Below are 12522 nucleotides of genomic sequence, written 5' to 3'. Positions count from 1 at the left end.
AGAGCATAGACATTCAATACAGTTGAAACCGGACCAGTGAACTGTATCATTAAATTGAGGAAATCTTTAAATTGGGTATTGTTAAATCAAAATTATGCTGTATCATATATATATTTCAATCATGCATTCTTCTTGCAGAAATGGCAAGACATAATAAAAGAAGTGAGATTTCTCCGTCAGTTAAAGCACAGAAATACCATTGATTACAAAGGATGTTACCTCAAAGAACACACCGCATGGGTAAAAATAATCAGATTTTTTCTTAGAATAGTTTGTATTATTCTTTAATTACACATTTAGAAAAAAAAAGAAAAAGCTCACATTTATAATTTTAATTTAGCTCATTATGGAGTATTGCTTAGGATCTGCTTCTGACATTATTGAAGGTAATCTACTTTAAAGAATTAAAATCTTTTATTTATGTGTTTACTAGTAACTTTTAGATTAAAATCAATTTAATTTCCATGTTTTAATACCTAAGTTCATCTCACATTTTTTTCAGTTTAACACATATAGTATTTAACTTGAATAGTTGTGTATCTAACACTATTCATTATTTGAACTGTTATATTTGCTGCTATTGAAAACACATGTTTGAGACCAGTTATAGTGAAACCCATTTTAACTTTATTAGTTATTTACCTACAATTTACAATTTACCTTTCTGAAGGTTTTATAACATATCAGAAAAGCATGTAGTTTACATACTTTGCTTCAGATTTTCTGCATCTGTTATCTAATCTGAACTATGGCAAAATAACTCATTTTACACTAAAGTGAACACGAAAACTGCAAGACCAAACAATCTGAGGACAAATAATCCCTGAAGCTTAAATATTACTGACTACGGAAGGACTAGCTAACTCTGAGACTCACTGACAACTCGTTGGAAATTGTGGGGTAAAAATGAAAATGCAAAAATGTAAATGCAAGTAATGAATAAATTTAAAAAAAAAAAAAAAAAATCACAGCATGAGGCTGCTAATTAAAGTTTTCCAAACTTTTATTATTAGTGCATAAAGTTGAATGTGACATTGGAAAAATTTTGTGTAAAATGGAAAAATGGGGTGGGACGAGTTTCTTTTCTTTTTTTTTTTAAATTAAAGCAATGATGTTAAAAAACCTGATTTCAATGTTCTGACAAGTGTTTAGGAAAACATGTGGGTACTTCATGAAGACTGCAATCAGTTCATAAATGCAGTAAAATGTTCAAAAAGGGAACTTGAACAGTAGACCTTAGTGAGCTTTATCTGCCAACTCTACTGGTTTTTCTGGGAGATTCCTGGATTTTGATCATTTCTCTTGATTGTGTCTAAGATGTAAGGAACATTTGACTGTACTAAAAAGGATAATTAAAAAAAATCTTTTCTTTTCTAGCTAACAATACATAATCAAAAGCAATAAAAAAATATTATGGGACAAGTAATTGCTCTATCATACATTGACTTCTTTTCCTACTAATGTTAAAGATCAAAGTTTTATAATTTTTGTACATATTCTAACCATCCTGCTATTGGTCTTTCCCAGAATTACATGTTAACTGGCCGATATCTCTTCAAGAACTGCAAGGTGGTTAATGTAGTTTTTAACTATAACAATTAATTTTATTACTAAACTATTTTTATGACTCCCAAAATAATATTTCAGTAATAAAAGCATTTGTTTCATGTTAATTTAACAGTGCACAAGAAACCTTTAAAAGAAGAAGAAATAGCTGCAATTTGTCAGGATGCTTTGCAAGGTTTAGACTATTTACATTCTCTTGGGAGAATACACAGAGATGTCAAAGCTGGTAACATTCTTCTCACAGAAAATGGCACTGTTAAATTAGGTAACTTTTAAGCTAAAACATTACCTCTTTTCTATTCATTTCTAATTCTGCTTCCTATTGTAACTAGAAAAGTTGCTAAATCGACAATCTCTGAAAGTACCATATATGCATAGTATTTATTTATGATATACTTTTCAATTCATATTTAAAAGGCATGATTTCCATATGTTACTTACTAGTTACTAAAATCTTACTTATTTCGTCAAAATGTTTAATTTCATAGAGAACAGCTGACCAATAGCTGATGAAAATATTGCTTAAGCAGTTTGTTTACTTGAAGTCTCTAGTACATAGCAGATTACTTTTACAAAGCCTTGTTAATTGGTTTAGAGACTTAGAGATTTTTATTCCTTCGTTTTTTCTTCTGGAAAACTCACAACTATGTAATAAATATCAAATACATTCGGCAGATTCACCACTTATAATTTTCAATTACTTTTAAAATTATTTTTAAACAAAAACAATTAGGACATCAAATAATAAGTTGCTCTTTTGGGCTTTGATAGAAAATAAAAGCTAATAGCTTTTAAGACTTGGTTTAGTAAGGCCTTAAATATGTATTTTTCAAAAAACAATGAGTGGGAACCCTGTACGTCAAATAAGAAAAATAAGGAAATTAGAACTTATTTTGGCTTTTGTATATGATTGTGGGCCATCCATTCATACCAGTATCTTTCCTTTTCTCTCTATCATTACTAAGCAGAAATGTTAGCATCATGTTTTCTATTCCATATTTTTCATCGAAATATCTTGTATTTCAGCTTTTCAAGAATTGATTTTATCACTATTAAACATAAAAATTTATTTAATTTTTAATAAAAACTCTTTCAGTATTTTGACAAGAATATGTCTTGTTCAACATTACTATCATTTTCTTCTTAAAGAGGGGTATTATTCTTTTCCTATGAAATTCATAAATATATTGGTTATCATATAACAGTTTTTTATGTTATACTAGAAAGTTTGTTGCAATGTCATTTCATAAAATGTTCATGACATCAGGGGTCTGGCCAGAGGATATTTGGGTCCGTTAACGGACCCTTCACAAAAATCCGATCAACCAAAACGGACCTTTCACAAAATCCCGATCAAACAAAACGGACCTTTCACAAAATCCCGATCAAACAAAACGGACCCTTCACAAAATTCTGATAAACAAGATCGGATCTTTCACAAATTGTTTATTGAAAGAACAAATCTAAAAGCAAAATAACGCATATTTCTGGATATAAACCGATAATTTTTGGATTTTTTTAAAAGTCAAATTAGAGGGATCAGCTTATACAAAATCGGCTAATTTTGAAAAAAAAAAAAAAAAAAAATTGGCACTCTTGCGATGTTCCTGCAAGCGATAAAAAATTGCTACTGCCAAATAAATATAATGGTTGTTTGTTTTATCACACCTAATTAGCAGCGGTGTTGCTGTAAACTTTTCTGAAAAGGCATTGGTAAGCACTTTTCTCCACTCATGATTTAATAAACAATAATAATATATATTTTCGAAATGAACTTAGAACTACAAAGTGATAGTAAGGGTGGGGGAAAAATATGATCGCTTCAGATAGGGTTACCAACTTTAAAATTATCACCACTTAGCATCTGGCATTGAACCTTTATAATGACTTGATTAGAAAATATTCTCATTTTACCAGATGGTCATCGTTTTTACGGAGCGGTGTGGTGCGGTGCGATGTTTAATTGTTATTTTGGGAGAAAATTATATGGGTTTTGATTTTTCGATACTAACAAGGATGATTACTTTAAATTAACTCTTTTAATTAGCGTTTTTTTTTTCTTTAGATGTCTACATTTTTGAAAAATGCAATCTTTTAACATCCGATATGAGAATCATATTTTGTTCTTTTTTCAAGCTAATTTCGCTTTATTAGGATTCAAATAAATGAAAAGTGTCTTTATTTCTGTTAGAACTATCATTTCAAGTTTTTAAAGCAAAATTCCATTTTCTGTTATGAGTCAAAAATTAAAATGCTAAATAGATGGTTTATTTTATTTTATTTTTTGGGTCAACTGTGTCCACAGATATTAATGATATGTTTATCATAGGACTCTAAAATGCAATTTTAAAATAATTTTATCAAAACTATTTCTTTTACAAGCCGTTTTTATACTTTTGATGTCTTCACTTTGAGAATTGCGATCTCTTTGCATCCGCTATGGGAATATGATTTTTCGAATTTTTGATGATATTTACACTTTGTTAAGAGGTAAACAATTAAAACACCTTTTTATTTTTGTTAAAATCACGGAATTTATAAGTTTCAAACGAAATTCTGTGCTTTTTAAGAGTGTCTTGGGTTAAAAAGTTAAATGCTGAACCCCCTATTCTAAATTTTATTTTATTTATTTTTTTGTTACAATTATTTTAAATATTGTACAGAAATATTTCTAAAGTATAATAATAATAAAGTATAATATATATTCTAAAGTACTAATATATTTCTAAAGTATAATATATTCTAGTATAATATATTTCTGTACAGTATTTAAAGTAATTGTAACAAAAAAATGGTAGATAAATATTGATACTTGAGAGAGCAATGCCCCCCTCCACACACACCAAATATCAGAAAAACACTCCAGAATGATTTTCTCGAAATAGAAGAGGAAAACACTCAACTTTAAGTTTAATTGATACAGTTTGTGCCATCTCTAAGTTCCAAAATTTTGTTTTAACAAAAAAAAAATTTTTTTTTGCGAAAATTTTTGATTTTTCACAAAATTAATTCATTTTTCACAAAATTATTTGATTTTTCACAAAAAACGGACCCTGTGAAAAATCCTGGACAGACCCCTGGACATAATTGAAGTATATAGATTTATTATAACTCCTGGGAATGTACATTGTAAGTCAGTACTTTTAAGAAAAAATTGATTTGGAAATTTTAGCGTCAATGTAAGACTAAATAGTATGGTCCTCTTATTTGGTTAGCTAAGACCTGAAAAACATTTTTCTTTCAGATGTCAGATTCTTTCTTGGATCCTTGATTTTCTGCTTTTTTGTCATTTTCCCTTTTTTTTTTTTTTTTTGAAATTCATTTCCTTTCTATGATAGTGTGTACAATGGGTAATTCTTTCCCAAAACAAGACTTAAATTTTCAGCATATGAATTTGAGACAAAACATGAAACCTCAAAGTTTATCGCTCTTTGACCCCCCCCCCCCCCCCCAATTTATCTCGTGTCATCTCAATTTTAAATTTTAATTCCCCCTCCCCCCATTATTTTTGATTATAAGATTTTGCCTTATGGTCAAAAATTAGCAAAAAAAGACACTTTGAAGATTTTCTCCTTTCCTGTTCTATCTTCAGCATCTATGTATTGAAAGGTGTAATTTTTTGCATCCTTCTCAGGATATTTTTGAATATTATTTCCCTTTAATCTTTATTTTAAATTTTTGGCATTATTGCTATAGGAAAAAGAAAGACTTAAGCAGCAATAGATTAAAATGTGCACATTGGAATATATGTCACAATTGTATTTAACGAGCAAAATCAATATTTTGCCATAATTAGTTTAAATTAAACATGTAAGGTTTGAGTATTTTACCGAAAAACATGTAGGGTCTCCTATGGACATGAATCTTCAAATTTAAATCTGGTTGAGAGACAAGTTATAATTATATTTTTTAAAAAACCATGGAACTATGGAGATTAAGTAAATCAAATAGCCTCATTTCAAATGACTATTGAATGAATCCCCAAAAGAAAGACATATGTTACAAATTAAAAATTTAATTTTGTAACATATGCTCTTCTTCTATGACAGGAAGGACTAAACATTAATGAAAATCAAGTGTAACATATGCCCTTCTTCTATAGACCCATTCATTTACTTCATTAATTGTTCATTTATGAAAGTCTTTAAATGTTATATTATATATTAGTATATTGTGTGAAATGTTAATTTTGGGCACTTATTCTGTTACAAAGAAGTAGTAATAAAAACTTATGTGGTTGATTTGTATTGATTTTGACAAATATTATCTGTGGTGTAGAGAATGAAATTGAGTTTAAGAATAGTTTGTAGACAAAAAGAAATTATAATAATTAGTTACCATAATTTTCTGCTTTTCATAATTGCAATTTGAACTTAAAAATGTTTGTATTTCAGCTGACTTTGGATCAGCTTCAATGGCATCCCCAGCAAACTCTTTTGTTGGGACGCCATATTGGATGGCTCCTGAAGTCATTTTAGCTATGGACGAAGGCCAGTATGATGGTAAAGTGGACATATGGTCTCTTGGTATAACATGCATTGAATTAGGTACGTTTGAAAAAGTTTGTCTATTTAATAAATTAATGATGTGTCTTTGAATGTTTTATGCGTTTTGAATTTAAAACTTTTTTGAAAGGCACTGCAAAGTTCTGACATTTATGAACTTTCATGTAATGATATGTTTGATGAATATTTTTTTTAGAGGCTTAATTCCATAATTTTATTTTTATGTAATGAAACAAGTGATAATTTTTAATTTGAAGAGAAAAATAAAACTAATATTGTGAGGCACATATAATATTTTTGTAGTTATGTAAGGAATCTGGAAGCAATGTTAATTTATTCCCCAAGTATAAATTATCCAGCTGAAATTTTGTGGAAAGATTTTTATAGTCAGCACGAAATTGTGATGAAAGAAAATTTGCTGTCACTATCATCTTATTGTATTGTCAGCAATTTAATGTATACAAATATTATTTAATCTATAGAATATTTTGTTTCAAGCTCTGGCTGCATTTAAATTTATATTTTGAATTGTTTGATAGACATGTAATTTTTGTGTCAACTTCATATGTTAAAAAGTAGCATTGCTATTGTTTTGAGGATAAATTTATTTAGTTCTTTTCAGAGTAATTTGCAATTATATGAATAACCTTATGCTTCTCTTCAGTTTTGTTTTGAAACCTATTTGCTATAAATTTTTAACCATTTACCATCAGAAAACTTTATTCTTTATTTTTTATTAGAATACAGTCGTCCCCACTTAATTGAGTAACGGATAATCAAATATCCTGCTTATAGGAGTATAAATCTGTGGAACAAAAAAAAAAAAAATCCCATAGCACTAATGCTAAATTTCCCCGCTTTAAGAATTTTTTTTCATCCATATCCCGCTTAATCGCATACATATTCAAAGTTTCTTGATCGAAATTCTTTGTTTCAAGTCAAATTTTACATCTCTCTCTTGCAAAAGGTCACTTTTAAAAAATCACAAAAGAGGGTAATCTTATTAGTTGGCTTCTAGCTGTAATCTTATTTAAGGTTTTAAAATGCATCAGGGGTTGGGTAGGAGTGTTGGAAGAATTGAACCACATGCAGTGAGCGGGGCTTAAAATGTTTCTTTGATTGGCTCTGGTCCAGCCCCGTCCCGTCTAATCCCTTAAGGAACTTGCCTCCTTTCTGTGTAGAAAGTGGTTCCCATGGCTATTTAGTTCTTGTTCTTGGAAGAGACATTTGTCAATGACATTGTTACTTGTTTTGAGGTGTGATGAAGTTCTGTAGCTAGAGAATACCAAAAGACTTTTTTCAAAATCAATAGAATGTTTATTTTCAGCTCTGCTTTATACTGATTGTGGTGAAAAATGAACGCTAAAAGGAATGACGTAAGCTTGTACGTTCAGTTAAAAGTTTTGGAAGCAATTAAAAATTAGAAAAAACACAGACGGATAATTGCAAAATAATTTGGGATTTCTAAACTCAGGATTCGGGAAGGAAGCAAAACGCTGTTAAAATTGAGGAAGAGTTCTTCAAGTAAAAATAAAACTAAGTTCATCCAAACCTTTTTTTGTACAGTATATTAAAATTTCAATCAGAATGAGATTCAATTGACAAAATTATGTTTAAAATGAGTGCAACCTAGTCTCTTTAAGTGACAACATAGACACGCCGATGGGAAGTCACTGTGACCTCCCAAAAATTTCCTTACATGGGAAATTTTGTCGGAGTACTTAGCAAAAATTATCATTTGGTTCATTTTGATTTTTTTATTAAATACTATAATTTTGTAATTTTTTGGGTTTATTATTTTCTATTTGAGACTTTTTTCATGCGGTCCCTATCCACCGCATTAAAAAAACAAATTAACTGTGTTGTGAAAACAACTTTTTAAAGCTTCTCTAGAAGTTTCAAACAATTTTTTTTTGCTGTCCCTATCCACCGCTTAAAAACAGGTTTGAGTGTAAATGTAAATTTTGTATTCACATTTAGTGTATTGTGCATGTAATTTTTTTATTTTTTACATAAAAACATTAAATATCTTAATTTTGATGAAATTCATGTCGATTTAAGTAATGAAGAATCATTTATGATTTATCGTAGTAATAAGGAATATAATACCAGTAAAATACTTAAAAATATATTGCTTGCATTCCCCTTAAAATTAAAACTCCTTGAATTTAAAGTATCTGTTTTCGTAATATTATGCATTGATGATTTAATGAATAATTTTGAGCATTTATTATGAGTTCTGTATTTTTTTCTGATATCTGTTCAGTGCAAAAAGTTCTATTTGTTCATGTACACCACATCATCTATCCCATGTAAATATATGTAAGAATTCTTTTCTTGGAATAAACAATTGTTTTTTTTCCCTTTTGTATTTTGTAGCGGAACGTAAACCTCCTTATTTTAATATGAATGCAATGAGTGCCTTGTATCATATAGCCCAGAATGATTCTCCTTCCTTAGGACCGGGAGATTGGTAATTAATAATATTTGTTATTTAATTCATATTTAGCTTTGCAATTACCTAAATACATTGAAGTAATAAAGAATCCTTCAGTTTTTTTCTTTTTAAACTCAGTTTTCAAATGCAATGATCTGTTTTTCTCTTTGAAAATTTTGTAAATTACGAAAACTTAAACTATTGCGGGTAAAGTTAGAATTTGGGATAATTCACTTTTTAAGCAGACGTTTCATTCTCAAATGTGTTGAAGAGCACATTTACACAGATCAGCTTTGTTCTGTTACAAATGTCCCACAGCGACAAACATATCAGTTTCTGCCCAAAATACCCTTAAAAACATTAAATATGCTAGATCCTTGTGTTACTACATGGACTCTACTTCAACCCAATGCAACTACATTTTGACAATTTTTAACAATATTTAAAGATTTTTTTTTTTTTTTTTTGCTGATGCATCTTTTACCAAGTTAAAAAGAGTTTAATTGTTGCTTTCGGAAATATTTAAAATTTAATTTCATTGTATAGATGTAGAATATGTGTCCTTCATAAATTTCATGCAATGAAACAAGGATCTGACATATTTGGAGTCCTTCTGGGGTATTTTGTGCTACAGTCATTAAGTCTGATTAAATGGAACTGTTCAAAATAATTTTTAAAAAATTATTTGCATTCTGTTACTGTAAGGCTACTGGAAATCCACGAGGGAAAGAAAATTCATAAAATAAAATTTATTTTTCAAGTAACGATAGACCCAAATGAGTCCGTTTTAGAACAGGTAGTTTTTTCTCAAGGAAAAATATACATTTAATTCATTAAAAAAATAAAAGCACTACTATAAATTATTGAATATGTATAGCTTCTTTTATTGTAAGAAAGTATGTTTTATGATTTCTTTATCTTTTTCCCCAATTTTTCCTGAAAATTTAATATAAACTTAGAAAAACACTTAAATTTTATTAACTCCAAACTTTTACCTGTTTTACTTTATGACTCAACCAGTGTGCTCAAGGAATTCCTGTAAATACTTGGTGGTTAGGAGAACAGAAAAGAAAAAACCCCTTAAAAGTTGCACATTCCCATGTTCCAAACCAATTTTGTTCAAAATTTCATGTAAATTGGTTGATCAGTCTTCTGTAAAATACTGACAGCATGACATACTTTCTCTAGTATTATTAATTAAGATTTCATGATTTTGCAAAAGTTTTCAATGGTTTTGAATTGTACAGACATTAATTCACTGGGATGTGTAACAGCTGTCGAAAATTATTTAAAAAAAAAAAAAACTTGAACTAATGATTAGCTTGTAATATCAATTTATAAAACTGAAAGTATTTTGCTTGATAACATTTTTTTTTTTTAAGATTTAATGTAAATTCCTTGCATTTTAGGTCTGACTCCTTCCACCATTTTGTAGAAACTTGTTTACAAAAGCATCCAACAGATAGACCAACTGCATCTAGATTATTGCAGGTAATCCTTTCTATTTTAATATTGTATACCTTTTTCTTTCTTTTTATTATTTTTTTATTATACAGTGAAGCACCATTTATATGTTTCTCTTTTATACATTTTTATCAACTATACATTTTTTAAATTGGTCCCTGCAGAGTCAAATACTGATTAACCTGTACCTATTATACGTTTTTTATACAGTCCCTTCAAAAACGATAAACAATCCTTCACTGTATCATTTTGCATATTGTAACTCTACGCTTTCTTTCAACCATATCATTGCCAATACGTGAGTAAAGATGCGAATTAAATATTTTGTTCTGTGAATCGTATTTCATCATTTGTGATGTCATCGGCAGATGTATAAACAATGAAAGCATACCGATTTAAGTAATTTTTTAAAAATATTAAACTTAAACAATTTTTTTTTAATATTGTCTGATCCTATTTTTTAAGCATGCTCCTTTCAGAAAAAATACTTTTCAAATTTTGGAAACGACCCCATTTTTCATTTTTATTTATTTTTTAGTTTACTCTGGCTGTTTTTTTTCTTCCTAGATTTATACTGGTTTTTGGACCTTTCCTTAAATCACGGAGTTCATTGTTGAACCCAATAATTTTTATGTTTTTTAAGCAGTCCAAGAGCTAACAAACTTATTTTTTGTTTTTAAAAATTAAATACATGTTCCAAAAGCATTGTTAAATCATTAAATCTGCAAAATCAAGATATTGACCCAAGAAGAAACTTTAAATCAACATTTCCTCTGTAGGTATCCTGACTGATATTTTGATCTTTAGTGCATTATTCAGATGAGATTCCAGATTTTTAAAAATCAAGTGCATAAGCCCAAATACTGAGCAGTTACTTGGGGTCAAATGAATCCCATCTAAACAGGGCCCAATTAAAGTTATCAGGGGAGGGGCATGGGCCATTTGCTTTTTCATCGGCCCCTGTGTATTTAACTCATAGTTGGCAAAAAAAAAAGTGTTAGCTATTGGTTTAAAAAAAATAATCATTTGGGGGCCTCTAAAAAGTGGGGGCCTTAGACCACGATCTAGTAGACCTCTTCAGTAATCAAGCCCTGCATCTGAAACCTCGAGTGTTTTTTTTTCTTTTTTTTTTTCAGAAAATATGTCTTGATTGCCTCCAACCCCCTTTTGAGGGAGTGCTATTAAGCCTACATGGATTTTAAAATTAAATCTGCTTTCTGGAATTGTATTGATAAAGTTGGTATTTGATTAAAGAAATTAAAGGTTTTTTTAAAATTTTTTACTTGCAGCATCCTTTTATAACAAGCCCACGACCATCCAGAGTAATTATGGACCTTATTCAGCGTACAAAAGCTGCAGTAAGAGAATTGGACAATTTAAACTACCGTAAAATGAAAAAAATTTTAATGGTCGACTCTCAAGAAAATGAAGTGAGTACAGGCGAGCCTGAAGAAGACAGTACTGTAAGTAAATTATAAAAGATAAAGTTAAAATTTTAGCATTTTTCTCAGATAGTAGTGTTTAACTGGCTTTTCACATCGTTGTTTGCACTTTGATGTGTGTCAAACAATTAAAAAATTAAGACTTCTGAAATTTCCCGCAAACTGAGATGCATAAAACTGTTAACACTCATGTGAGCTTTTAAAACATATATGCAACTAAAATTTATTTAATCCAATATTTTGAGGGATTAGTTAATAAAATAGTACAACGGGCCATATCAAAATGGACTCTTATTGAGGAAGAGCAAGAATTGATCAAAAACATATCATTCAAACACTGAAAGTTTCAAACTACACTAACAGTTTTAATAGCACATTTATTCATGTCTATGCTATGCTTGGAATGTTTTTGAATCTTAAACATGTTACTAGCTCACATGATTTTGTTCTCTATATTAATTTTTTTTTTCTAAAATTATTATTACATGAAAATTATAGTGAAGCAAAATTGAAATTTCTTATGTAGAATTTTTTTAAAATAATTTTCTTTGCCTTACAAATTCATAGTAATTATTATCATTTTCATTTCACTACTGTGTTGAATAAATTTTGTTTTTCAGCCATTTGCTGATGCATATATGTCTTCTACATTTATCCTTAACTGTAGTTCGTATTTTGAAGACAATATTAATCTGAAAAATTCAAAACGAAACATGAATTTTCATTTGTGCTAAATCTCTCTCTATTTCATGAGAAATAATAAAAAAAAAACTATTGTATTTTAGGAAGATGATCAGATTGGAGGCGATAGCAGTAAAAGCAATAGTATTACTAGCACTCATAGCCAACAAAGTGAGAATGTGAGTGCTGGAAGTCAAAGCAGCAGTACCAGTAGTCTTCCACCTGCTTCTGAAACAGATTCCACTTATAACTATCCAGCTTCATTCCGTGAACGAGGAGGCATTCGTTTGAGTCCATCAGTATGTGGGATTTTTGTTTCTAGTTCAGTGTAGATTTTCTATATTGTGTAAGCAGATTTTCAGTGCATTGAATCAATTATACTGCCAGTTTTTCAATAAAATTTTACTTTTCAATCTTACCTTTTTCA

At 29.2% G+C, this 12522-nt stretch overlaps 1 protein-coding gene across 2 annotated transcripts in view; it reads left to right on the top strand.

Annotated features, from left to right (window-relative positions):
* The window catches only part of LOC129221589 (serine/threonine-protein kinase Tao-like), a 37149-nt gene that overhangs the window by 10065 nt on the left and 14562 nt on the right, over positions 1-12522 (top strand). Inside the window, exons 5-12 of one of the 2 annotated variants that reach the window (XM_054856103.1) lie at positions 139-240; positions 341-386; positions 1682-1831; positions 5961-6113; positions 8451-8544; positions 9918-9999; positions 11262-11402; positions 12200-12394. In XM_054856103.1, the coding sequence (XP_054712078.1) occupies positions 139-240; positions 341-386; positions 1682-1831; positions 5961-6113; positions 8451-8544; positions 9918-9999; positions 11262-11402; positions 12200-12394 (963 nt within the window). Of the gene's footprint in view, positions 1-138; positions 241-340; positions 387-1681; positions 1832-5960; positions 6114-8450; positions 8545-9917; positions 10000-11261; positions 11436-12199; positions 12395-12522 lie in introns of both variants that reach the window. The other variant, XM_054856102.1, reaches the window with a different exon arrangement.

The sequence above is a fragment of the Uloborus diversus genome, chromosome 4 (genome assembly GCF_026930045.1).
Source record: "Uloborus diversus isolate 005 chromosome 4, Udiv.v.3.1, whole genome shotgun sequence".
In the NCBI taxonomy this organism is placed as follows: Eukaryota; Metazoa; Arthropoda; class Arachnida; order Araneae; family Uloboridae; genus Uloborus; species Uloborus diversus.
Note: the sequence above shows the minus strand (reverse complement) of the source record. Positions and strands in the feature narration are given on the sequence as shown.